We start from the raw sequence: 27,049 nt of genomic DNA, 5'->3' as shown, positions 1-27,049 counted from the left end.
AAGTGGGGTTAGAACTGCAGTCTACACTGTTATTAATCTCAGGGCGATACCACATACTCTCCCAATATTTCTCGGATGAAAATAGGGACATCCTATTCTCCATCAGGAAGCTTCTCGTGCGTTTGATCATAAGACGTCATATGCACATTGACATTGGTGGCTCTGCCTCACCTACCTCACAGGGTTGTTGTAAATAAAAAAATGTGCGAGGGAAGGGATCGTGTGCAACATTTTCCACAGATGAATGGAATGAAGTAAAGTTTTAGCAGTAAGCTGCCTTGAGTCCCTGACAGGGGAAAGGGTGAGAGATACTGTAATTATTATTAAAAATAGTAATAATAGAAACTGTGAAAGTAAATCCGATTGAACTTAGTGTGACTTAGTTCTAAGTAAAAATGCTTCAGTGTCAGGCTGCCTGGTCTTGACCCAGTTACCTGTGAATAAGCTCCATTGAAAACAGTGGCACTTATTTCTGAGTATAGACAGTGTAAGACTCCATTTACAGTAAAGGAATAAACACTCGGTGTGTTTCCAAAGAAATGGCTGGCTGCTGAAGCATTGCAATGAAGGAATTTAAAGTGGATTGGTAACGTTTTCCTTCAAAATTATAGGAAGGGCTTTGTATGCCAGCTTCACAATTTCTTTAAGTTGGTACAGGGATTTTATTTTCAGGATAAACAGGACCTAGTTTTGCACCTACACACTTTTAATTGTTTTCCCAAGATGAGGAGGAAAAAGGAAAACACATCGACATTCTGGGATCACATCATAAACAGGGACAGCTTCTGTAATTCTGAGACTGTCCCTGGAAAGATATGCTGATATTATAGATCTGTTGAAATGGTCCACTGATTTCAGTGGCTTCTGTCCATTAGCCTTACTCAGAGAATATTCAATGATATTAATGGACATGACTAACAGGTCTATGAATTTCAGTGGGAATAGTCTACTTATAATGTAACAGGTGTACTCCAAGCATTAGGCATGTATCAACCTCAACGCACACACATCTTTAGAAGGCTAGTTAGTATAAAACATGGTGCAACATTCACACAGCTGTCCTGCTTCTCTCTGTGCAAAATGGGACGTATAATATTGGTCAGGTTATCTAGTGCGGGATACAACTGCATCGTAGTTTTTGTTGTTGTTCAAGATTAACATTTTTCTCCACAGATGATTATAAGGGTATCAGAACACCAGATGCATACAGTAGTTGTAATGAAATGAATACTACTGAAAAGGTGGAAATAATGAGTTGGACTTCATTGCAAAAGGATCTGTGAAAATAGATGTAATTTCAGTTAGTACTATTTCTCCATAGGAGAAGCAGCTGACTGCAGGAAACTTTTGCCATTGGATTACTGTAAACCTCGTGCCCTCAGGATTCTCACCACCAGAATTTTACTGGATCATGGAGAAAAAAATATTAACCCTGCACCTAAAAACATTTCTGAAATAAAGAGGAACCCCCCCTTTTTTTGCTCCTTTTGCCTTCTTAAGCAACATGCTGAAAGCAGCATACTGTTCCTAAGCAAACCTTTACACCTTAAGATGCTTTATTCTATTGCTGCAACCTTGTATATCAGCTATTTCCCCATGACTTCCCATTCCTTTTACCAGCACCTTGTATGTTTATACTCCCACCTTTTTCTTCCCTTGCATATGTTGTCTTTTCCCACATTAAATATTCCCCTTCATTCCAGTTTGGTTCTACCTCTCTTACCCTTTCCAAATTTCTGAAACACTTGGGAAGAACACACCCTATTTAGCTCTAACATTACATACAAGCCCATACATAAATATGGTAAGATTAAATATTTGTATAGATGTACAGCAGTACTGATTTCATCATTTCATGCACAGTGAAAAGCAAATGGTGTGTTTTTTTCAGATTTAAGGAAACTTGCACTATTTCCCGCCCCCCCCCCAATGAAATAAAAGCTGACAAAACAATGGGGCATCATAGACCTAAAGCTTTTATTTCAGTAGAAGGGTTGCCCAGTCAATTACAGGCAGCAGTTGATGAACAGGTAGAAAAAAACAGCAATAATATTCTGAGTTGTCATTTAGACTCAAGGTGATCTCTGGAGTCTTTTCTTAGCCCATAATCAATGATTTCTGTTTTAACTAAAAGTTGGATATTTCCAGAGGTAAAAAAATGGACTTCTGCATGTTAAAGAACCACTTTGATACTAGCACACAATACTTTGCTGTAGCAGAGTACCAGTTTAGCCTAAACTAACGGAACAGATTGTTTGATCCATGTGTAATTTTAAGGTATGACGTAACTGATGAAAGAATGTTACTTTCTTAAAACAATCCACCTCAGTTGTGTGGTAGTGTTTTCTTGCTTTACAAGAAGCTATTTGCAAAAAGACTGGACTAAACTCATAGATCTCTTGAGATTAAAAAAAAAAATTGAGAGATTTGGCAATAGAGGGAGGCAAGCAGAAGCTGACATTTCTTCCCCTGCCTCCTGTTGCCAGTCCCTACAGCATCCCAAAATTATCTTCCCCTCCTAGAGGACCAAAGGACCCTGCACCTGCTCACTTTTCTGCAATACCCCCTACACCACTTATCAGGATTCTCCGAACTTCAGGGGAACAGAAAAGTGGGCTTCCGCTCACCCCCTTTTGTTGGCAGATTGCTGAATCCAACCTGTGTCTTTCACCAATAAATGGGTTTTAAAAAATCCAGTACAATCCAGTGCATTTATTTCTTGCAATGTGTATGGATGTATCCATTCCTATTTCAACACATACAAGTTTATATGACAATTATCAATACTAGAAGCAAAACAGCCAAAGTGTAGAGGAGCACATGAGAGAAACTGTCAGACTTCTTGTTTTGCCCAGAAGATAAAGCTAAGCACTTCCAAAATGAAGGAAGCAAATATCCTCTTCAGCGTTAACAATCAGAATTATCCAGAAGTGTGGACAGCAAGCAGTATCCTCTTTCCCCCCGCATAAGCAACTACTTCAACTAGAGACAGAAATTTATACAGCATTTCATATAGCTGGGGCAACTTTACCATGAGTATACATTTTTGCATATCTAATAGCAGGTTTAGGTATATATTTGCTACTCTGCATATCAGATAAACAATCTGATACAATGCCCAGGACATCAATAATGGAGTGCGGACATGAACTGGAAAAAACACTCCAGCCTTTTCAATTCTTTGAATTTAGCACAAACATGTAATCTGATCCATGGCGCCATATACCTCACATAACGTATCAATGGCACAATGTAAAATGAATTATACTTCCAGCTAGGAAACATGCCATTATTGCCTCTGTAATTGTAGACAGATCACAAACTTGTATTTTGCTATATTACTCTTGTGCAATAAAACCAGAACTGCAAACACTTCTGGAACTTGTCTATCAATACTTATAAATGCAGCTGCTGCAATTCACAATAGAAACTTAGTGGCAGATTAGAACAAAATTATCTTCCTGTTATCCTCACGCTTTTAAAATGATCACCTGTGACTGCTTTTGCAAATCTAAGTGGTTACTGGTGGGCTTTTAAAGTCATGGCAAAAGAAAGAACCTATCTGACAGTTTAATTAAGCTACCCAAGAGTCAAGATGCTTTATACTGACCAATCTGATCTAAAAAGAGTTAGTGTGAGAAGCTGCAGCTCTCACTTGGCTCCCCGTTTATACTCAGAACATAATAAAGTTGACAAACTTAAAGCTTTATTGTAGTTTCTAATATAAACAAGGAACTGCGATTCAATCAATGTCCATTTCAGGAAGTTTCTTTTCTGTAGATGTTTGGGCTGTTGAATCAGTACTCTGTTCTGTAGTCTGAGACGCTCCGAAGCCATCCCCCTGGCCTTCTACTGGACCATTCTGTTCTGCTGGCTTTTGATCCTCTTTTGGAAGTTCCACCTTGGGTTTAGGTTTGTTGATTATAGGATTACACATACTGATCAGTTCCTAAAATGAAAGAACCAGAGCACATCACACCAGGAAATTAAGTAAAGTTATGTTAAGGTTGCTCTCCAAAATGTAGCCGTAGCAGGACCATGGCTGGCAGCTAGATACCAACATTAACTTCCCTAGCCTCTTTCTGCAGTACCTGGAGAAAAACAGCCTGAAGTGGCTGGAAGGTTTTGCCAGCAAACTGCCGGTGATACCCAACAACTTTCCACAGCAAGACATCTTTTTTTTTGGGGGGGGGGGAGCAGGAAGGCAGTGGAGGTCCCAATTGGCAGCTGGTCACCACCAGCTTTGGGTGCCTCCTTTGGGGTGGGAGAAGAGTGAGGGAGCCATGTGGGTGAGTGGTGAGGGAGCCATGTGGGTGAGTGATTATTAATTGTATGTCTGCAGAGATAGTTTTATTGTTTTTAGATCATTATACTTTTTATTGCTTTTAGAGCTTGTGGTTTTGTGCTTTATTCCATTTTTATCTTCTACACTGATGACTTCATGCTCTGAAGCAGTTTATGAATTTGTTAAATAATAACATAGTTGTGTGTTGGCTTGCTCCTAGGTGAGAAGCTGGAGCAGCTGTATGTTTGCAGTGGGCAGGATATGAATTAATACATTGTTCACCGCTTTGGAGGCCTTTGGGACAAAAAGTGGTCAATAAATAAACCATAACATAAGGTTAAGAAAACAGTTGGAAAATATATGTGAATGGACCAACTGAATCAGAATGTACAATACCTTATGCAATTCTCTCAGTTGTAGAAAATTCAAGAATATTAATATACTAATTAAAGGCACAGTGCAACATTAGTTTAGCTCAATTTATGGGGAGTGACTGTAGCTCAGTGGTAAAGAACCTGCTTTGCATATCAAATGCTCCAGCTTCTCCAGGTAAAGTTGGGAAATGCTGCTGTCCAAAATGCTTGAGAGAATCTGTGTACAGACAGTTCTGAGCTAAACGGGACCAATGATCTGATTTCATATAAGACGGCAGCTCCGTAGGTTCTTAACTTCATCTTTCCCCTGCAGTTTCAAAATTATTACTTACTTTTGTTTTTGCTTCAATTTCCTTAGCTGTGATAACAGGGTCCAAAGACAGGCTTCGCTTGTTCTGAAGATTGAGTTTGTTGTTCATCCATTCCATTGCATCATTTGCACTCTTCTCCACTTTGGCCACTTCTGCAGGATCTAAGTGGTCGTACTGTTCATCCTAAAATTTTTAGTAGTGAAATGTGACTTTGTAGAGTAATGCTATTCTACACTTCCTCCTTTTGGTAAATCATAAAAAAACTTTAGCCTCAGTCTGACGAAATAATCTGAATGAATGAAGCCTGGTGGTCTACTAAACAAATAAACTTAACAGAAGAGCACTATATCATGCTCTACTGATTAAAACATATCAAGTTAAGAGGGAAGATAAGCAGTAAAATCTGCTTGTTTGCTATGGGAAGAGACTACAGTTTCCAAGCATAGCAACCATCACCTGAAAATTTATCCTGTAAGGCCCTGAAAAGGAAAAAGGATTTCTGCCTTAAAGTTTACTACTGAAAATATTTAAGACAATTTTGAAATACTAACTTGTCATATAAAAGATAAAGATACCTTTGCTTTAAAAGCAAGAACAGCTTTCATGTAGAGTTGGATTTGTTTTCCAAGTTCTTCAAAGGCTTTTGGTCTTTCTTCAGATTCTTGAAATCGTGCCTGAATAGGCTGTCCCACAGCCTGAATTGAAGAGAAGTTTACCAAGACAGTTATTGATCTGAACCACACTTGTAAGATGAGTTACACTTGGATTGAAGACAGACAAAGCATATTAATTTAAAAAGCAGCTTATGTCTTGACTGCAGAGAACTGTAGTAGCAACACAGAAAAAAAGCTCTAAATATCTTGTAAGGAAAGCTGGTGATTCAAGATGCTTGTTGTGATTGCTTTACAAGTGTATAATTTACATGTTAAAGTTAACATTTATACAGTAAGCCTGCAACTTACCCAGGGGTTATGTTCTGCAGATCGTGCTTAAAGCCAAAATCGCATATAGACAAAACACATTGGGTTCAATTGTGGGTGGGATTGCTAATGTCATTTTCCCCCAAACTCCACTCACTGAATCCAACCTTGTGTCTTTCACCATGCACACAAAGCTGAATGCACACATGTTAAATGTGTGCAAGTTGCAGGTTTACTGTATCAGACCCCTCAAGTGTCCCGATTTATTTGGCACATGACGGATTGGCAGAAGCCGCCCTGGCTTCTGTTCCCAATCCCAAGATGGGTGCTTGGATCTGCGTCGTATCAAGAGATGCAGTGCAGGCTGGGTGTGGCCTGCCGGAAGGTCGGCCAGGCCTGCACTGCTTCTGCCAACATGGCACAGGATGGGTGCTGCAGAGGATGACGACTGGAGAAAGGTAGGTGGGGTGGGAGCAGGGGAGGAAGGGGTACCCTGAACTGCCCTCCTAAAATGCTGGGAGGGATGCTGTATACAGTCTGGCCAACCTGGATGAGCCTGTATAATCCTAGCACAGCTAGTTCACTCTCCACCCCAGCTGCCAGAATGTTTTCCCACGGTAATTACAATGCACAAGCAACATTCATGTATTGCAGATAGCTGAAACCTGACATACAAGGGTCTAAGTCAAGTTTGACAGTTTTTGAAGTCCCACTTACTTTCAATTCTGTCAATTTATCAATGTAAACCTGTTTTGACTGGTCTTCACCCTCTTCATATAGCCAGTTTTCTGTGTCTTCCAACTTGAGAGTGAAACTATTACGATCCTAGGAAAAAAATGTAAATAAAGCAAATTGTGGGTACTTTTTTTTTAATGAACAATGCATTTCAGCTTAACTAAAGTGACATGAATCTTCAGCTCACATGACATCCTGTATGTAGCAGGTAGGCATAACTTGGTGGAACCACCTCATAGGCCAAATTAGGACCTATGCTGGGGAAAACTAAGCCAATATGGCAGAGGTTGCCCATCAATGATTTAGAGAAAATTATCTGATTAGTGGACTATGTAAGCCACCAATGCTGATACTGCATGAACAGGTCAGATCCTAACTTTCATAGCACTTGTTTTTAGAAGCACTTACCTCTTCACTAACAAATTTCTCATACACGCCACAGAGTTTGTCTCTCATTTCATAAACGTATTCCTCTACAGCATTCTTGGCATCATTCCGTTCCTTCTCCAATTTATCTTGCATGATCATTTTGCCCTGTCAGAAACATATTACATTTTTGTTTCAATTAAATAAGGTTACTTTGTGCTTTTGTGATTTATTACATGATCCCCTCACCTCAGCATCAACCACCAGTAAATTGTAAAAAACTTTTCTCCACTGACATTAGTGCTTACCTCATTCTCAATAAATAAGTTCAACATATCCTTTCCGATCTGCCACACCAACTGATTCTCAATAGGAAGGTCAACGGTCGTAGTCTTTACTTTAGCTTTTTTAGCCTGAGGAGGTTGATCTGTTTTCTTCTCTTTTGATCCAGTTTGAGTTGTCTGCATTAAAACAGAATTCAAAACAGAAAAAGAAACTGTGACAAATCAATTGTGGCTTCCAGACATTTGTTTCAACTTTTCTATGTTGGGAACCAGCATTCTCACGAAGAACTCAACACTAAAACAAATCACTGTTATTCAAGTCCCACTGGCTACTTGTGTCCTGTTAAGTATTTTTATCATTGAAGTAAGTAAGATACTAAAAATGCCTGTTTAGTCTAGCATATGTTCTAACTTTCTCACAAACATAGGGAGGCTATTGGTCAACACATTTTAGTTTAACACACAATTTTTACCTCCATTTCTTCAGCCTCAGTCTTGTTTTCAGCTTGTGCTTGTTGCTGGTGTTCCTCAGTCTTCTGTTGCTCCTTCTGTTGTTCTTCCTGGTCTACTTGCATCTTCTGAAATTAGTGAATAAAGCTTTGAATATAGATCAAGGAAACAGATCTTACTAAATGTGACTGACAGAAAATCAATTGAATTTCTTTCATGTCCTTGTAGTGCGTTTCTTTCTAAACTTCCACTACTAAAGGAAGGCGGAAAAGTAGGCAGCTCTCAATTTCAGAGCAAAGGAAGGAACTCACTTCTCATACTGCAAAGGCTCTCTCACTTGTCAAAGTCCTCTCTCAGCAAATTCTCTAAGCGCTTTAAAGCTCAGAGGCAGCACATACCCCTAACAGTAATGTTCAGCAAGAGCACAATACGTTTGACAATAACATACCGTACGTTTTTCTGGCTTTTAAAGACTATTGGAGCTGGAGGAAGGGAGACACGCCAAAGAGGAGGCTATGACTATAGAAATCCAGATTGCTGCTTAGCTTAAAACGTTCAAAAGCTTGTTTTCTATTTACAAGTAACTTGAGGGTTGTTGATTTGTTTTTTTTAAAAAAAAGTACATCAGGGATGGGGAGAACATGGGCCTTTACTGGACTCCAATTCCCATCAGCGCCAATGGTCAGAGATGATTAGAGCTGCAGTCCAGCAACATCTGGAGGGCCTCATCCCTGTGGGTACATTCTAGTTGCCTATATATTTACCTAAATGTATTTATGTTGTTGGGACAGCTGCATTAAAGAATTTTTTGCATAGTCTATTTCACTGAACATGTGAAGATGCAGTCAAAGTTCATTGTCAGCAACTTCAGCGTTCCTTGTTAAAGGAATGTTTCAAATCCTGTGTTTGCGAAGTTCATTATTCTGGACAACCCGTATCAGTGGTAAGATACAGTGGTACCTCCGGTTGCAGACAGGATCCGTTCTGGAGCTCTGGTTGGATCCCGAGGTTTCCGCAACCGGAGGGACTGCTTCTGCGCATGCGGCAAAAATCTGGGTTTGCCGCTTACGTATCCCAAAGTTTATGTAAGCGGAGGGATGCGTAAGCGAAGGTACGACTGTACTGCTAAAAGCTAGGCTAACAAGGGCATATGACAATTAATAGACATTACCTCTTCCTCTTTTGCATGCTGATCTGTTTCCATAGGCTCTTCACTTTCTTCAGATTTATGAACTTCTACAAGTGATGCACTTGAAACACTGAAAATGCCATGGATGTTTACTCGGACTTTAACTTTAACTTTTGAACTGGTTCCATCTTTTTGGGGAATTACCTTCTGAACTAAAAATTGAGCTAAACAGGAAAATAAGACAGAAACTTTATTAAAAGTAAATTCAGTAATTTTAAGGTGGTTCTTAACATTTGGTTCTATTTTAATAGGAGCAAAACATTTTGTGATTTGAGTGAGAAGCTTGGCATGCACTCAACACCTACCCATCCCCAACAGAGTACAAAACTGGTTCCAAAACTCATCTTTAAATAGCTTTTACCTTTCCATTTAGTAGGCATCTTTACACCAAATTAATATTTACCTTAGTTTCCCGTTTTTACACATTCAAATCTTAAGCACAATGGAAGCTGCAGTAATATTAAAAGAATCTCACCAACAAAATTAGAGGAAAACTTGCAATTAGGCTCTCACTCCAGTTATATTACAAAGTCAACATTACTTTCTTATGCATACATACCTATGGCAGGATTTGGGTAAGGCAATTCCTTAGGACAACTATAGTAAGCTTCCAGCGTGAAAGGTTCTTTTCTGTAGAATGTCAAGACCTTGGAAAATGGTGCAGCATGATTCTTTGGGAAGACTTCACAATCACTATAGGAAGGGAGGTTATTTTGAGTGTACATCTTTATATAATCTATTTAAGAACACGCTACCCTGCCATTTCAGACAGGAGCAGCTATGTTTAGTGGACCCAGAAAACGTATGTGCTATATCCTACAACAATCATAACAATTTATAATAAATTTATTGCATGTTTCATTATATGCCAAACAACTGAGATTGAAGTTTTTGTATTCAAATTTTCCATATGCACATCTACATAAAATAGTATAAAATTAGGTATGACTCAGTGGTAGCTAGTCCTTGAGAAGCACTTTAAAGTGTTACATATTTACCTTAATCCTTCTTCTGCTGGGGAATTCCATTTCAAAGAAATAGGATATGGCACTAAATCTGTGATAGAAAACTCTCTCACTTTAAAAGCTGGGGATAGAATAGCACACTGCAAAGGGGAAAAAACATTAAAATAAGTTGTGCAATACCAAAGCACAGGTCAGCTGTAATAAAAAAGCACTGGTGGTTTATTAACCCACCCCCCCATATAATTTGATATGACAATGTCTATCTGCTATTGTGGATCAGTGGACCTCTTTAAGCTAGGATTTCAAAATAATTTTCAAGTAGATTCTATTTGTATGGCATTCCCAAAAACTTAGTCTAACTATTAAGATACATTGGATTTTTAGAAAAACCAAAAAAGTTGCCTGATTTCAGCTGTAAAAAAAAGCATGTAGAGTGTCCTGAGCAGCACATCCTTTAAAAACAAACCACACACACAACACACTTGATGAGGTAGGAAATAAATGTATTGCCTTTCAATTAAATGTGTAATATTTTTCCAACATTATTATTACTATTATTTATATGCTGCCCTATACCCAGAGGTCTCAACATTCAAGAAACTAGGATAAAGGTCTACAATATTCCAACAGTGGCTCTTACCTGCAGGGCAGCGCCTCGGGTGACAGCTTCATCAGCATTCAGAGTTGTACTGACCTCTTTACCAAAAAATTTACTGACACGCTCTTTTATAGCAGGTATTCTTGTAGATCCTCCTACTATTTCTACTGCATAGATATCCTCCTTCTTTAACTCTGTAAAGAGAAAAGACACTTGAGACATTCAAAGTCTGAACTCATTTGAGCTGGAAGAATCTGACCAGATGAAATGTGAGTTACAAGTGCATTTTGGAATTGCAGCTATACTTGATACACACAAATCAAATTAACTTTACTGTCTCTCCAAAGAAAATAGGTTCCCTAGTGGAAGATGAACACCTCTGAAACATCCCAGCTGGATCACTCATTAGCACCAAGAAAGTCTCTGTTCATATACTGTAAACTGGGCAGCAGTTGCCAATGAAAGTGGACTTCATGGCTAATTAAAGCATCTTCATGGGAAGAACAATTCGTCTATATTAAGTTTAACTCTTATTCTAACCTAAAATAATCTTATAAACAAAAAAATTACTTAATATATGTATTATTAGTTTTCTAAAATGAGTTAACCACAACGTTACCTTGAGGATACAAAGCCAGCCTAGTAAAAAGCTAACAAGACACCTAAAACAAAGATTACTGCTTTTATTATAGAATACTCAATGTACCAATCCTCTATATATTATACTACTCTGTGTAATCTTTTCCTGTTTATTTTAATCTTTGAGCTAAAGTGGCACTTACTAGCTTGCTCCAAAACACTGCGAAGTGGTGGTTCAACTCTAGCCAAGAGGTCATCACACATCTCTAAGAATTTGCTCCTGTGGATGAGTTAAAATATGAAAATATACTTTAAAACAAAGCAGAAAATAAAACAGAGTTGTTTCCTGCAGCCTCATAAATCCTGCCTCTCCAAAATTTACGAAGTTGCACTTACAAGGGGTACAGACACCACGTGTATTTAGAAGTAGCAGCAATGTTAAGAATTTTACAGTTATTGGTGATTGATTACCGTACTGGCCCAAATATGAGCCGCACCTGAATATAAGCCGCACCTTTAAAATTGGAGGGGAGAAAAGAAAAAGAAAAAGAAAAAAACACCAAATATAAAAACCAAATATCCCTTCCTCGCTGCTCCTGGCTGCATGAGGGGGGAGAGTCACGCTCCTTGTTGCATACCGCAAGGTTGCAAATATAAGCTGCACTTTAACTTCTCATGGTCGGAATTTGGGGGGAAAGTGTGGCTTATATTTGGGACAGTATGGTATGTCATATTCAAGTACACCCACTTACTGAAATCAATTATCATAAGTTATTTAAATCTACTGATTACAATAACACTCTTTTCTTACTATTACCGGCATTGGATATTATCCTATATTTATTTTTATTGTACAGGATTCTACTAAATTGTAACACTACAAATATATAATTCACATTTTATATATATACACACACACACACACACACACACACCATAAATCAATTTATACTAATTAATCTATTAGCTCCAAACTAATTCTTTTACTTAAGTTTATCACCTAAATAATGGAAGAAAATTGTCAAAAGGTCCAAGTGTATATCAAGGGTCATGTGTGAGATTCATCAGTTCCTTCCCCCAAAAGTGTCTATCACTGGCCATAACCACGAAATGTGGTTCATATCTCCCTTTGGTGATCGACACCTTTAACATTTATCCTCACACCCAGCATATACTTTACAGAAATGTTTGTGGTGTTAAGCTCGTTTTACGCAGATTTTCTTTCATATTTGCACTTGTTAGTGAATTATAAATTTTGTTATTCTTGGGGAAAAAATGCTATCTAAGTCTGCATTCAGGAACCGCCTCCTCTTTTGAGATTATTACTATTATTATTATTTTGAGTTCTAGTAAAGGGTTAGAGAGCTGCATCCAACATATTTGACCATGATGAAAACAGGTTGTGGCAAACATTCCTCTTTCTATTATCTTAAATCTATAATACGGAATGAGTTTCTATTGTTTTAGGTAATCTAAGCACTGAATTAGTGATATCCCCAAGTACATTGTTGGGACGAGGGGGGGGGGGTCACATCTTGCTATATGTAAATAAATAAATACTAATACTAATAATTTATTTATACCCTGCCCATCTGGCTAGTAGCAGTTTTATTGGTTTAGCTATGAAAGACATTCAGAGACATTCAGAATTCATATGATTAAAAAATGAATACACTGAATTAAAATAAGTTACCTGTTCATAGTTCCAGAGACATCAATATCATTCATGAAGCATTCTATGTTCAGTGGCAGATCAGAAGCATTTGCACTCATCAACTTCTTCAGTTTCTCACATTCCTGAGATAATCTCAACAGTGGACGAATTTTGGACTTTATGTCTAGTTTATATTTCTTCCCAAATTCTTCACAAAAATAATTTACTAATACTTCATCAAATTTCCTGCCACCAAGTACTGTGTCAAATGCTGTTGCAAGAACCTTTACAAGAGAAGGCATAAAGTATCTCAGTTAAATAAGATTACTTTTCAATATATTTTTTATTTTTTTTAATTTTATTGTTAAAATAGTTCATCATTAATCCACATGTATTACAGATATACAAGCATACAAACATACATTTCATACAATCCTTAAAAGTGTTCAAACATACTTACACTCAATCCCACAAATAATTCCTTTTCCCATCACCACCCCTCACCCCACCTTTGTGTTAGACTTCCAATCTACTCAACTGCAATTCCTTTCCACATCTATTACTTTCTTTCACACACCTTTACCCTAATTTCATACTTCTTTTTCTATTACACATTGTTATCCATCTTATTCAGTATTTCAGTGTTTGAAATGGAACTTGTTTATTCTAATAGGAGTTCTGATTTTTCGATATGGTTTTGCAAGTATCTTTTAAACACCTTCCAGTCCCTATCTTCTCTTTTGAGATCCTTCCAATTTCTCCCATTGTTTTGGATATATTGTAGTACTCCAATAATTTGGCAAGCCACTCTATTTTTGTCAGTACAATACCACTTTTCCAGTTTTTCGCAATCAATAGCCTTGCGGCTACTGTTGCGTATGAATATAAGGTCTTGTCTTCTTCCTTTAGGCTTCCTGGTACTATTCCCAATAGAAAACCTTTTCAATATTCTAAATCACTAATGATTTGATTAGCTCAAACTGGCATTTCACTCAAATCAGTGCCTGGTTTACAAACTATCACATTGTTATTATTTATTGTAACACAGAACATTGTACAGAGTTATACAACATCCCTACTATCTACAGACCACTAACAGGACGCTCAGGTGTGAGAGAAAATTACTAGCATGTGGAAAACTTTACACCAGCCTATCCACTTCCATATCGTCTGTGTCAGCATGCAACCTGGCCAACCACAAAGTCATATTCACCCAAGTCAACCCACTCACACAAGGACTTCCAATTGCACAATGGAATTTCCCCTCCCTACCAAATCTGCTTCAGTTAGTTGGGGGAACCCCCAGAACAGATTTTGAGGGCACAGGGAAGAGAAGCGATGGAGAAGTTTCATTGTGCAAGTGGAAGTCCTTGTTCAAGAATGATGGCTTCACTGCATACAACCCAAAGTTGCCATTCATACATTTAATGTGGCTACCATTATTTCATAGAACCTCTTCAGGGAAGGCATCCAAGTTTCACCCAGACTCAGAGACATTTCAAAACCAACATTCTTTGAAATGATAGCTAAACTAAATGTGTGAGTCACTGAAAGCACAGAAGTTAGGCATCCAATCAGCTGTTATTTTTTTTATGGGTGAACCCCTGAAGGAATATATAGCCTTCTATATATGAACCGCTACTGAGTTGTTCTGACAAAGCAATGAAGCAGTTGCCTACACATTGTTGTGTGCAAAGTCTGTTACATATTTTTTGATGAAATTTTTTTTTTGACTAAGAATATGACAGGTTTGAACACCAATGGGACATTACATATTTGTTATTTATCCACCACTTCTCAGGTGCCCCTCACAAATGGTTTAGATCAGTGGTTTTCAACCAGTGTGCCGTGACACCCTGGGGTGCCTTGAATGATGGTAAGGGGTGCTGAGGGAACACGCCACAAGGGAAGGTGTTTGAAAAAAGGGTGAGAAGCTTCCAGCTCTGAAAGCAAGGGGTGACATAACTGGGCTCCTGAGCCCCACAGGGGTGCCACAGAAACAATGTAGTTGGTCAAGGGAGCTGTGGACTCAAAAAGGTTGAAAACCGCTGGATTACAATATGGTTATCGAGTAGTGCTCTGGTAACAACTGGAGGCAGGGAGAAGAAAGCTTAGCTTGAACACCAGCTGCTGAACCCTCTCTCACTGCCACTTTTAAGAGGAGTACTTTATGACTGCCTGTGCAAACAGTGCATTTCTGACACTGGAGTCAATCCAGACATCTTTACAAGAAAGATGAGATACCATAAGAGGCACAGTGAAAACAGTGGACTGACTTCATCTATGGAGAATGCATTATCTACCAAAAAAAAAACCAAAAAACCTTAACACCTTTCATTAGTTTTCTTTTAAGCAGAATACATGCCACTGCTGGAGACCATATGTTTCTGAATACCAATTGTTGGGAACTGCAGGAGGGGAAAGTGCTGTTGTGCTTCCCATAGGTATCTGCTTGACCACTATGAGAAAAAGATACTGGACTAGATGGAATAATGGCCTGATCCATCACACTTTTGTATTCTTTTGCAGAAGTGATGACAGAGCAGCAACTACTAAAACATTACATGTATTTAATGACTCAGTTTGTTATCTTGACATAGCAATGCTTCTTGACTCTAACATTTTGTATACCAGAAAATCAATATATTCTATTATTAAAGTAAGTGCATAGCTTTACTTACCTTTAATTTTCCCTTGTTGAATGCACATACTGAAACTTGATATGCTGAATGGCCTATGTCAACAAACACGACGTTTCTTGGCTTCTCTTCTAATGAAGGCAGATCTTGTTTATAGATCCCATATGCCAGAGCAACTAGAGAGAATTCAGTTCACTATGAGTGAAATACATTTTCATTCCTAGCTAGATACATTATTTTTAAACAAAACGATTTCCCCCCAATTATGTAGCTGCAACAATTATATAAAACTTTATATGGCTGCAAATTATTAGAAAGCCAAGCTATCAAAGCACAAATGCTATACTGTATAACAGAGGTGGAGAACCCGTGGCCCTCCAAATACTGTTGTACTATAACTCCCATAAACCCCAGCAAGTATGGTCAATAGTCATGGATGATGGGGAGTTGTAGTCCAGAAACATCTGGAGGGAAACAGGTTCCCCATCCTTACCCTATAAACTCATTAGATGCTTCCATAAAGATTCCCTTGGAATTCTGGATGCTTCTTTATTTTTCTCAAACAAGTCTTAATATTAATTGCTTTGCAAAGTTCCAAATAAAACTACAAAACAGAAGCATTCGTTTTCCTCAAACCTTTTAATCTAAGCATGTCTTACATGTTTCTTACATGCTTCTGGGGCATCCAGAGAACAAGTTCACATACGAATGCTCACCTTGCATTGACTGTCATCAAGTGATGACCATGTATGAATAAGCCATCAAAGCTTTATTACCAGACAGAACTTTCATTTCACCCAGTGCCAACTCAAAACCTTTCTACAGAAATAGCCATAAAAAGTTGAGCAAGCAAGTGATGTTCATTCATGTGTGAGCCAGCCCCAAGTCGAAAATTAAAGTTTTCAGCCAGTGTCTGGAAATGATTTCACCCTTCAGCACCAACAATAAAGCAGGTAAACCCTTCAAACCTAATACAAAAGAACCTGAATGATTTAAGCTGTATGGAAACAGCCATCACACTGTATTTATTACAATTAAGTAGTCACCTGCTGTAGTTTCATTAATTAATCGCAAGCAGTTGAGTCCAGCAATTTGTGTAGCATCCATCACAGATCTCCGCTCTGCATCTGTATAGAAACAAGGAACCTGAAAGAGAGACAAAAGCATATTTTTACAGCAACTAATTTTCCAAAACAAAGTCTAACAAAAAGTTTTTCAAATTCTGGGATACATATCTTTTAACTAAACTGCCGTTTACAGTAACAGCAACACATTATAATGTGTTTGTGGGAGGGGGTTATTGGTTTGTTTGTTTTCTTCTGTATTTTCTGTTCTCTATATTTTTATGTTATGAACTGTCCTGTGATCTTCATATGAAGGACAGTATACAAAATTAATAAATAATAATACTTTTTCATTAGTAAAATACTAGTCATCTCTTACCCCAAACCAACTCTCTTTTTTACTACAGGGTGAAATCACACAGGCTGGTTTCCAGAATAATATTGACGGAAGCTGCAATATTAAGCAGAGGTTCACAGAGTTTGGCAGCTCTTGGAAGCCAAACATTTGGACGAGAACCCTCCTTCCATGTAATTTTTGTACTTGACTACATATGCTGCACTTCTGAAATTCCAAACTTAAACTGGGGTATGTGAACACCATAGCATAACAGCCCCCTTCCAGCTCTAAGCTGGAAAATTAAAGGCTAGCTTTGGCTCTGCCCTTGCTGGGAGCTCCTAACACCAGAAAAGCAGAGCGCCTGCAGACCTCCACATAGCTTTGAAAGGACAAAATGCATTTTTATTCCTTTGTCTTTCCCAGAAGCTCCAGTTGAAATTCAACTGCCCCTGCCATATCTGCAGACCAATTGTAAACTTGTAAATGACACATCTCCTTCCCCTACTATTACTGTTACGTAATGAAGGTGAGTCATCTTGTCCAACACTGATGAGTCTCAGATGAACTCTTATCAATAATGTTAGACGAGATGTGATAACTTAAACAATGGTTTTCTAGATCAAATATTTGCCTAATTGTACTCTTAAGTAGAACGAAGAAATCTGGTTGCAACTTAGAGAAAACTAAAGATTCCTAAAATAACAGGAATTAAAATCTAGTTAGGAGATTTTCATGTTAACCAAATTCAGAGGGACAAAGTGCCCATTCAATATGATTGAAATTCCATTATACTCTTTCCATTTACAAAAGATCCATATAGAAACTAAGGCAAATATTATCTACTTACAGATACAACACAGTCAACTACAGGTTTCTTAAGCGCGTTCTCTGCAGTTTCTTTTAGTTTAGTGAGCAGCATTCCTGTCATCTGCTCTATGGTGAAATTTCGTTCTTCTTCCATATACATAACCTTAGTGGAAATATAAAACAAAGCAAAAACATTTTAATGTTGCAACATTGAAGAAAGCCCTAAGCATTTCTAGTGTTGATCAGAATAACATCTAAAGGAAGTAAACCACATCCATATCTGTTTTTCGATATTTTCCAAAAGGATTCTACTGTTTTTACTTCTATCAAACATCACCACGTGGAGGGGGCACTATAATGTGCATATTTGTAGGGTTCCTTGAATGCACACATACATACTAACTCACCTTGATGCCAGCTGAGTGTGAGGGAAGCTGGACAAGTTCATAAGCAAGCTTTGCTTTTTCATCTTGAACAAAGGGATCCGAAAATGCACGGCCATGAAATCTTTTAAAACCTTGTACAGTATTCTTTGCATTTGAAATTACCTTTAAAACAAAAAACAAAAAAGGTTAGTTTCATCTTGTAACATAGAAGATTTCTAATACTTCCTGATGAATCATACTTTATAGCTAATTTGTTCTTCCGTGTTATATATAAAGCAACAAGTGCTTTTCCCGGGGGGGGGGGGGATATCACAAAAACAATCAGAAGCCAGCAATAACCATTTGAAAATCTACTGGAAGTGGCATATAAAATATACTACCCTTACACATTCATAGCTGTCAACGTTTCCCTTTTTTAAAGGGAAATTCCCTTATTCCGAATAGGATTCCTCGCAAGAAAAGGGAAAAGTTGACAGCTGTGCATATTCCTGATAATTCTATTAACATGCTCCTCAGGAAATTTACATTTACAATTAGCTTTCTATCAGTAAATAATGAGATTTATTCTATTTGAATTCTCTAGTACAGTTTGATCATAGAACTGGGCACTATGCTCCAGCACTGGTGAGCACAGAGATCTCATTCTCCTGCTTTAGCTCAGAAAGCAGGCCAAATCATCTGCCAAAAGTTAGTAGTCACAACTAGTGTTTCTCAATGGGAAAAGGGCTCAATAACTCCTTAAGCTCCCAGAGCAACTCTGGCCCCTAGCACTGCCCTAACAAGAGCAGGCACATTCTTTAATTTATCTTGTATATCAGTCTTCACCAACCTGGTGTCCTCCAGGTATTTTAGGCTCCAACTTCCATCAGCCCCAGCCAGTTTATCATGACATGCAACATAGCTATACAGTACAGAGTGCATACAGCACACACACACACATTAAAAAGTCAAATCAATACAGCCAGCAGAAAATATTTAATAAAACTGCATTATGAAATTCTGCTTTCAGTATTTTTGTGTGTGGGTATTTTTTTACTACTGTCCTCATTATTATATCGGTGATTCTATTAATTATTTCCAAATACAAAAAAAAATCCTTACTTGGCTTTTAGCTGCAGCTCCAATTGAACGATTCTTGGGTCCAAAGGAGATACACGACCTACAATGAGAAGAACATGTTCAGTTATAAGACACAGGTTGAAATAAATCAATTTATCCTGATGTGAAAACATTATAATCAAAGGGATCCATTTACAAATATCTGCTTTAATACCAGATCTTTTGTAAGAGGTTTTCTTTCAGCTAGGTAAAGTTAAAATTGCCACCAATAGCTCACTTCTATGGAATACAGCCACTAATAATATTTTTATTATTTATACCCTACCCATCTGGCTGGGTTTCCTCAGCCACTCTGGGCAGCTCACAGCATATTTCGAAACATACTACAACATCAAAATAAAAACTTCCCGATACAGGGCTGCCTTCAGATGTCTTCTAAAAATCAGACAGTTGTTTATTTCCTTGACATCTACTTGTTATGAATGCCTTTATTCTGAAATAAAATATTAACACAATCCACCCACAATTTTCTTCTAAGCTGGTATTGTCTCCTTTATCTCAGAGATGAACTTTTACTGCTAAAGCAAGCATATTATAACGATTATTCATTGCATTATCAGTTTGTATCCTAAGTTCCCCTTCTGTTTGCACAAGGGTGAGTCCCCCACACCCTTCCCAAGGGTTACCCAAAAATCTATTCCTGAAGATTGGGGGAGTGCTGAAGTAACAGGGGCACAAAAGCCCCATCTGGTGAAGCCAAGTTAATATCCTGTGTAGAAAGATGTTGCTTCATTAGACTATTTCAAACACTGAAATCATAATATAATACTATGTTTGATGCTACAGAAGTAGTAAATCCACTCACCCCCCCTTAAACTAGATATAGCTTTATTACGATACAAATATTCAAAATAAAGGAAATTTATTTATATTGTTCAATTGAGCGATTCCCAGGGTGCAACACTTTTCATGGGTAAACATTTAGGCCACTATCTGCATATTCTTGAACAATCATACCATACTTATTTATATTGCTTTTTATGCTAGTTTAGTGATTGGCTCTTAAAGTCAAAATAAAGTTAGTTAGGTCCACTGAATTGGGGATTCATTTCAAAGAGAAATGAATATCAAGCCATTACAAGGACATGTACAGTAATTATACAGGTAATACGAAACAGAATATGGCTATGGCAGTGGATGTGTCAGGCAAGGATATGTTAACAGGACTGAGATTCTGTTAAGGATACCACCTATGTTGCTGCATAACAGTCTCCCTGGCCAAGCCTTGGGGGCTTTTGGCCTTGGGGGACTTCAACATATATGCCAAGGCCACTATATGTGGGGTGACTTGGGATTTCATGGGCCTGTCCCAAATTATATCTGGCCTAATGCATACAGAAGGACACACGAATCCAGTGTTCTGTACTAGATCAGGAGGAGGTGGGTAGTGGGTGGAAGAGCTGACAATAACTCAGTTGTCATGGATAAATCACTATCTGATGAGATTTGATTTTATGTCACCTTTGAACTAACCTATGCACAACTTCTTCCAAACTGGCAGGGTGTTTTGTCATCAATTTTAATGACAATCATGCAACTTACTGCTATGAATACACCTCACTTGCCAGAACTGCCCCTGTGTTCCAAGCAAACAAAGCACTTTTTATTTATAACTTGCATGACTCAATAATTGTTGAAAAAAACCTTTCGATGTAAAACAGAAGGTCTGTTCTGTATACATGCATTTTGAGCCCATGCAATTTTTTTCTGGCATTGATGACATTACTTTAGTTAATATTTACTAACATATTCAAAATATATACCATATTTTTCGCCCTATAGGACGCACTTTTCCCCCTCCAAAAATGAAGGGGAAATGTGTGTGCGTTCTATGGGGCAAATGCAGGCTTTCGCTGAAGCCTGGAGAGCGAGAGGGGTCGGTGCGCACCGAACCCTCTCGCTCTCCAGGCTTCAGGAAGCTATCCGCAAGCCTTGGGGGCCCACGGGAGTTCCCGCCGGGCTCCCACGGCTTGCTGAGAGCTGCCTGCATCCGAAGCCTGGAGCGCGCAGCAGAGCGCACCACCGGCTTCAGGCAGCTCTCCGCAAGCCACGCCGGGCTCCCTAGGTTTGCAGATAGCAGCCTGTTCTGGGGGCTGGGGCCGGGGGAAGCTCAGGTTTCCCCCACCCCAGCCCCGCGCCTAGGGGGGGAATAATTTTCTTCTTCTTTATTTCCCCCCTCCCCCAAAACTAGGTGCACCCTATGGGGTGAAAAATACGGTACTTTTCCTGTACATGGCAAGTTTTACAAACTAATGCTAGTATTTACAAAAGAGATGAGTTCCTCTACCAACCAGTTTCTCAGGGTAAACCTACAATGTCAGACTAACAGCAAAGGCCATGATGACATTAAACATGCACCAGTCTTGCATCTGCACAGGGCAAGTAAAGGTTCCTTCTAGACAAATACAGACAACTCCCCACTTAGTGGAGGTTATATTCCAGGCCCCCAAACACATAATCAAAATTGTGAGGGGAGCACCCTCTAAACACCCTTTAAAAACCCTATCTGTCTCTCTTCAATCCATACCAAAAATACTGTATCCAAAAATATCCACAACTGGAATTGAAGTTCTGGGGCCAGCGGGAGGCCATGCTGCTGCACTACCCCACACATCAGGAGGGAAGGCTGGGCAGTGTAAATAAAGCCCCACTGTGCCTCCTTTTTGGGGCTTCCTCTGTCCTCACTGATGTCCTCTTTGGGTTCCGGGAAGGGTTCTCCTCATGCACCATGAGAATTCTCCAGCTCTCTTCCACCATTTTAAGGTTTCAATCAAATCATTTAATTATTTCTTGGCACTGCGCATATAGGCGGTCATGCACAAATCAATTATGCTAAAGTGGGAGGGGGGAGCCTGTATTACATTAACCTTGTAAATAAGCCAATAAAAAACAGCATTTTTTAACTAGCCTACTAAGGGTCTAGTAACACACGACAGCCCTAATCGCAGAGACCACCATGCAAACTGTGGTTAGAGGGTATGATGGTCAGAGGGTATGATGTGGACACAATGAGACACATCCAAGCCCCTTTCAGCAGTGTACTAAGACGGATACAGTATCTCACAAAAGGAGATCCTAGAATAAAATTGTGCCTAAACACAAATTAGCTCTTGAAAATAGCGCCATAGTGCCATCATTTTGGTAACAGCAATTCCAAGGCAGACAGCAATCTCCATCTTGGTAGCATACTCAAATAAACTATGCAACATTAGAAGTGCCTCAAGTGCACTATAAAAGGCAATAAAAACAGAAACCATAAAAAGCATTGACATCACCCAGAAACTAAGGTAACACTATATTGCTCTCAACTGTTCATAAATCACAACTTATCAGATGTTAACATTTCTTCACTATTTAAGAATAGCTTGTTTCAAGCAAATTGCACGTGGATTGTCTTTCTCCTTGTTTTGCTTGAAATTTAGGCCATTCCCCACCACAATTTAAGTGTTAGGAATTCAAAAGATTACCAGATAGTGCAAATTTAATTGCAAAAGCCAGTTTTAGAAAGGCTTAATAGCAACTACTTGTATTTATTTTGTATGCCACCCTCAGAAAAAGTATCAGACACTGAATGATAGGATACAAGTCTCAGAAATAAGTAAATGAATACAAGACTTTTAAAGTTCTTAGGTTCTTTGATACATCATTTCAATTGCAATGAGACCAACAAACTGAAGCTCAATCCCATTAAGACTGAGGCACTGTTAGCAGGTGGTTCCTTAGACTGGATGGATTTGAGGTCACGTGTTCTTGATGGGGTTACGCCCCCCTCTGAAGGAGTGGGTACATAGCTTGGGGTACTCCTGGATCCTTTGCTATCAACTTGAGGCTCAGGAGCAGCGTTAAAAACTCAGACATATATATATATATAAGCTAGGGGCCAAATGGCTCCTTAAACCAAGTTACAGTTGCCAAAATGGAATGTCTAGTTGCCATTTGAATGATGTCATTTGAATGATGGACTGACTGATTGATTATCAGTTTAAACATCTGGCTGGTTGAGATGACAACCTTGAGCTAGGTTAAGAACTTTGAAAACTTGAAGAAAAGTCACTTTATCCAGGGACAGTCCACATAAATATTGGCTTATTCTTATCTCTTTTTCTTAATGATGACACTGACCATTTATAACGTATGAATGTTCTTCACAACTGTGAGCAGGGTAGTGGGTTGGGTTAAGTGAAGACAAGCTACAAAAATTACTGTAACTATAATGTTGTTCACTACTCCCTCTCAGGCTGCACAGAAAAAGCATATTGGTTCCTGAAATTTATTATGATTGTGCAGATAACTATAACTGATAGAATTCTACAGGATGTGGTATTAGTGTGTGAAAACTGTCAAGTTCCAATGATCCCTAGGCATGCACCTCCAGATGGTGGAGAGGTCAGGTCATGTGCCATCGTAGCACCCAGGCATCTTCACTTGGTAGCAAGTAGCCGAGAGCTACCTGGCTAATTTCAAACACTGGCTGACACACGTAGTGACTCAGAACATAATCCCCGCGCCAACAGGGAGTTGCCTGTATACCTGTTCCTGGCTCACTAAGTAGTGTAGTTAAGACAATCTAGTTGACATTCTGAAAGTTTAGCTCCCATGTACAACTGGCCTCCCGTGGGATAAAAAACCAATTTTTAGCAAGTTCTAAAACGTTGGAACCAAGAGCTGATGTGAGCCACGGTCACAATTTCAAAATTCACCTCAACTGCAGGCTTACTAGGTAGGCAAGTCAATTCTCACTAACTCACTCACAACTAATATCTGCAATATGATTAATACTGACCTATTTAAAAACATAAAATACATACTAAAAACAAAACAAACCAGCAACTAGTGTTAAAAACTGAGATATGAAAGCTAAATGGTACCTTAACCTAGGGGCACCACAACAGAATGTCTACGGGTACTTCTTATATAACAAGAATACAAAGCTGATAATGAATGAACTGCAGCTAAAATCTTATATTTTTTACATGGTCTAGTGCTCATCTGAAGACTGCTAAAACCAAAACCATACTTCCCCTGCCTGCCCCCCTAATATTCTTATGAGGGTCCCTCCTCCAGTCCTTAGAGAGTAGCTGGAAGTGGGGAGGCAGGAAAAGGTCCTCCTTTTGTTCCAGCAGTGGCAGTTTTAATCTGAAATCTTAAGTGCAGTACTGCTCCCAGAGCTCAGAAACTTCTCACATTAATGAAATTCCCTGTCGCAAAATGCACCTAGAACAAGCCCTGCACCTAGAACAATGGGCGTTTCGAATGCTGCCAGCAACGCCTTCCCCTTCACACCTTTAAAAGGATATAGGATGTCAGCAAAAGGCCTGGTTGAAGAAGAATGTTCTTGCCTGGCACCTAAAGTTGTATAATGAAGGCACCAGGAGAACTTCCCCCAGCAGAGCATTCCTCAAAAGGGAAGCCACTGTACTCATGTTATCACCCAATGGACTTCTCATGGGGAAGGCAAACGATGAATGCCTCAGATGATGACCCCTGGATCCAGACCCATTCATATGGGGAGAGGCAGTCTTTGAGGTATTGTTGTCCTGAGCCATTTATGGTTCTATAGGTCAAAACCAGCATTTTGAATTGGGCCCAGAAACTCACTAGCAGCCAGTAAAGTCGGGGCATGATTGGTGTAATTTGCTCAAACTGTCTTGCTCCGGTGAACAACCTGGTTGCCGAATTCTGCATCAATTTATATCTTACCCTTCCTCCTAAAGGAACACAGGCATTCTTGACCATGGTTGGTGTTCAAAGCTCACCAGACAATAAAAAGAAAAGTAGTCATGTTGATCGATTAAAATACCATAATGGGACACGCCTTTATTGGGACCACTCTGAAAATCAAACTTGCCACAACTATGTGACACTTTGGTGAGTTTTCAATAAAAAAGCAAAAAAAGCACTGTAATGTCATACTGCTATTTGATTTAGAAGTTTGTGTGTGGTGCATAAGAAAACTATCCCAAAAATACAACAAGAGAAGGCGACCAAACAAGCAAACTCAGAATTCATACCAGCCGAGAACTGCTGGCCTCAGCAACATTTGCAATTTAATTCCCAATAATGCATGTGTTTTGCTGCCTCACCTTTTTGGGAAGAGCTTTAGTTGTGGTTTTTAACACAAGCCTCTCAGCTCTTCACCCAAATACATAGGCAAAAATTTTGGCTTCTGCTGTCACAGCTGACACCAGAAGGACCCACAAGTCGGCACCATGCAGAGATATACATACCATTTGAGAAAGCCATCCTTATGGGGAGAATTTACAAATCCGAAAGCAGGTCAATTATCAACTCACAGATGGTTTCAGGCATTTAAAGCAGACACACAAGAATAGCAAAGGACAGTATGGGAGCAACACAGAACTATATTCCCGAAACAAACAACGAATGACTCTTCGACATGGGCTGCATTTTGCAACGCAGAGCACGAGATCCCGTCTCCTCCCGGTTGGCCCCCTCTGCGCAAAGCGGTAGCGCAGCTTCCCCCGGCTGGTCGCCTCCAACCATTAATGCACCATCCCCGAGCGCACGCACGTGGGGAAGGAGAGGGGTGGGGAAGAGAAAGGTACTTCCTCCTCCTCCTCCTTCTCGGCGGAGGGGCTCGTCTTACTCATAGATTAAACCTTCAGCCTCCGCTTTCTTCCCTTTTTTCCTTTGAGGGGAAAAAATGTGTCGCAAAGAGTCTCCCACCTCAACAAAGGAGGGCGGGGAGGGGAAGGCAAAGGGGAATCTGAATGAGAGCCGGCCCTTTCCTCTAGGCCCCGCATACTTGGCTCCTTGGGATGATCCGGCGTGACAAGTTAGCCGCAACTGCGCTGCTTCCCTCCCCGGAGCCCCTCCCACGCCGCCGCCCCCCTCCCCGAGGAAGTCCTTCTCCCCATTCGTCGTCGTCCGTCCCGACACTCGCCCGCCCTCCCTCCCCGCCGTTACTCACGGGGTGCAGCGGTCGCTGTACTCGTTGGCGATGGTCTCGATGCCTCCCGCTCGGGCCACGGCCACATAGCAGCTCTGGAAGCCCACGTCGATGCCCACCACCGACATGCTGAGCCTGAGGGGGGCGAAGGCGGCGGCGAAAGGGGGCGAAGGCGGAGACGCAGCGAGGCGGCCTGAGGGGCCCCCGAGGGAAGGGAGGAAGCTCGCCGCGAGGGCCGGCTAGGCAGGCCAGGGACAGGTCCCGTCTTCCTCCTCAGCCTCTCGGTTCGCTTCACAGAGCGGCCGCTGGGGCAGTTTTAAATGAGTGGCGGCGGCAGCGGCGCGCGCGGCTGTGGCTGCCTCCTCGCGAGGAGGGGGAAGGGAGGGCGGGCGCTACAAGAGGCAGCCGGGGAGAGAAAGAGAGAGAGAGATCTCGAAAGATCCTGTCCCGTCCAGAGGAAGGGGAGGCGGGAAAGCGTCTCGCGAGATTCCCATTTCTGCGGGTTCCCGCGGTGCGCGCGCAGTCCTGCTCTCACACGCAACGCACGCACGTACGTTGTCTATAAGCTCTGTGGCTCCGCCCCCCTAGCGGCTGCGGTGGGAGGGAGCCAGGCCAAGGCAGGCGGGAGGGGGTGGGACACTCCGAAAGCCCCCTCCCCCAAGCAGCTCTTGCGCACGCTCCGAGCGTCACTGGCTGCGCGGGGTGGGGCGCGCCGGGACACCGTAGCTCAGTGGTGAGGGCTTGGGGTTTGTATGCATTAGGTTCATGTGCGCCGAGTTCGATCCCTGGTGTCGCCTCTGCCTGAAACCAGAGGAGTTCAGTGTAGACAGGACTGAAGTAGATGGACCCAGTGGTCTATCTAACTCAATACAGGGCAGCTTCTTCGTCGGTATTTTATTTTATGTTAGTTGTGTTATCTTGCCCAGGGCAACCAAAGAGCTTACAACCAACCAATCAATTGACTGGTCGTTGATTGGAGCATAGTTCGCACCTTCCTTCAAACTTGCCAGCATCTAGACTCCGAATGTGCTTCTCCCAGGCGGTGCCATCCCTTCAGCCTAAAACACTCACAGTTTG

The 27,049-nt window shown here is 40.3% G+C and overlaps 1 protein-coding gene and 1 long non-coding RNA gene across 2 annotated transcripts; one reads left to right on the top strand and one right to left on the bottom strand.

The window, feature by feature from the left end:
• Positions 1-175: 175 nt before the first annotated feature.
• On the top strand, positions 176-2,284 carry LOC310671342. The gene is made up of 2 exons (XR_014507967.1): positions 176-301; positions 1,322-2,284. It is a non-coding gene; the product is annotated as an uncharacterized lncRNA (long non-coding RNA).
• Positions 1,959-26,663, bottom strand: HSPA4 (heat shock protein family A (Hsp70) member 4). Its single transcript, XM_083427073.1, has 19 exons — positions 25,994-26,663; positions 19,045-19,102; positions 17,965-18,105; positions 17,598-17,720; positions 16,396-16,495; positions 15,392-15,525; positions 12,750-12,994; positions 11,260-11,336; positions 10,520-10,671; positions 9,913-10,019; positions 9,474-9,607; positions 8,897-9,078; positions 7,749-7,853; positions 7,300-7,452; positions 7,034-7,159; positions 6,608-6,715; positions 5,546-5,665; positions 4,992-5,153; positions 1,959-3,949 (listed from the first exon to the last, which is right to left on the bottom strand). The coding sequence occupies exons 1-19, from the start codon at positions 26,098-26,100 to the stop codon at positions 3,743-3,745; spliced, it is 2,541 nt and encodes an 846-aa protein (XP_083283199.1). The 5' UTR covers positions 26,101-26,663; the 3' UTR covers positions 1,959-3,742.
• Positions 26,664-27,049: the final 386 nt, after the last annotated feature.

The sequence above is a fragment of the Podarcis tiliguerta genome (assembly GCF_965153285.1).
Source record: "Podarcis tiliguerta genome assembly, chromosome: 2".
Classification (NCBI taxonomy): Eukaryota; Metazoa; Chordata; class Lepidosauria; order Squamata; family Lacertidae; genus Podarcis; species Podarcis tiliguerta.
The sequence above is the reverse complement of the archived record's forward strand: the minus strand, read 5'-3'. Positions and strand labels throughout refer to the sequence as shown.

Bases quoted from the DNA above. Each gene is read 5' to 3' on its own strand.
- HSPA4 (XM_083427073.1), bottom strand. From the start codon at position 26,100: ATGTCGGTGGTGGGCATCGACGTGGGCTTCCAGAGCTGCTATGTGGCC. The intron at 19,103-25,993 runs GTGAGTAACGGC...TTCTCATTGTAG, and splicing joins TACAGCGACCGCTGCACCCC to GTCGTGTATCTCCTTTGGAC. The intron at 11,337-12,749 runs GTAACTTATTTT...ACTCATCCACAG, and splicing joins GTCTCTGGAACTATGAACAG to GAGCAAATTCTTAGAGATGT.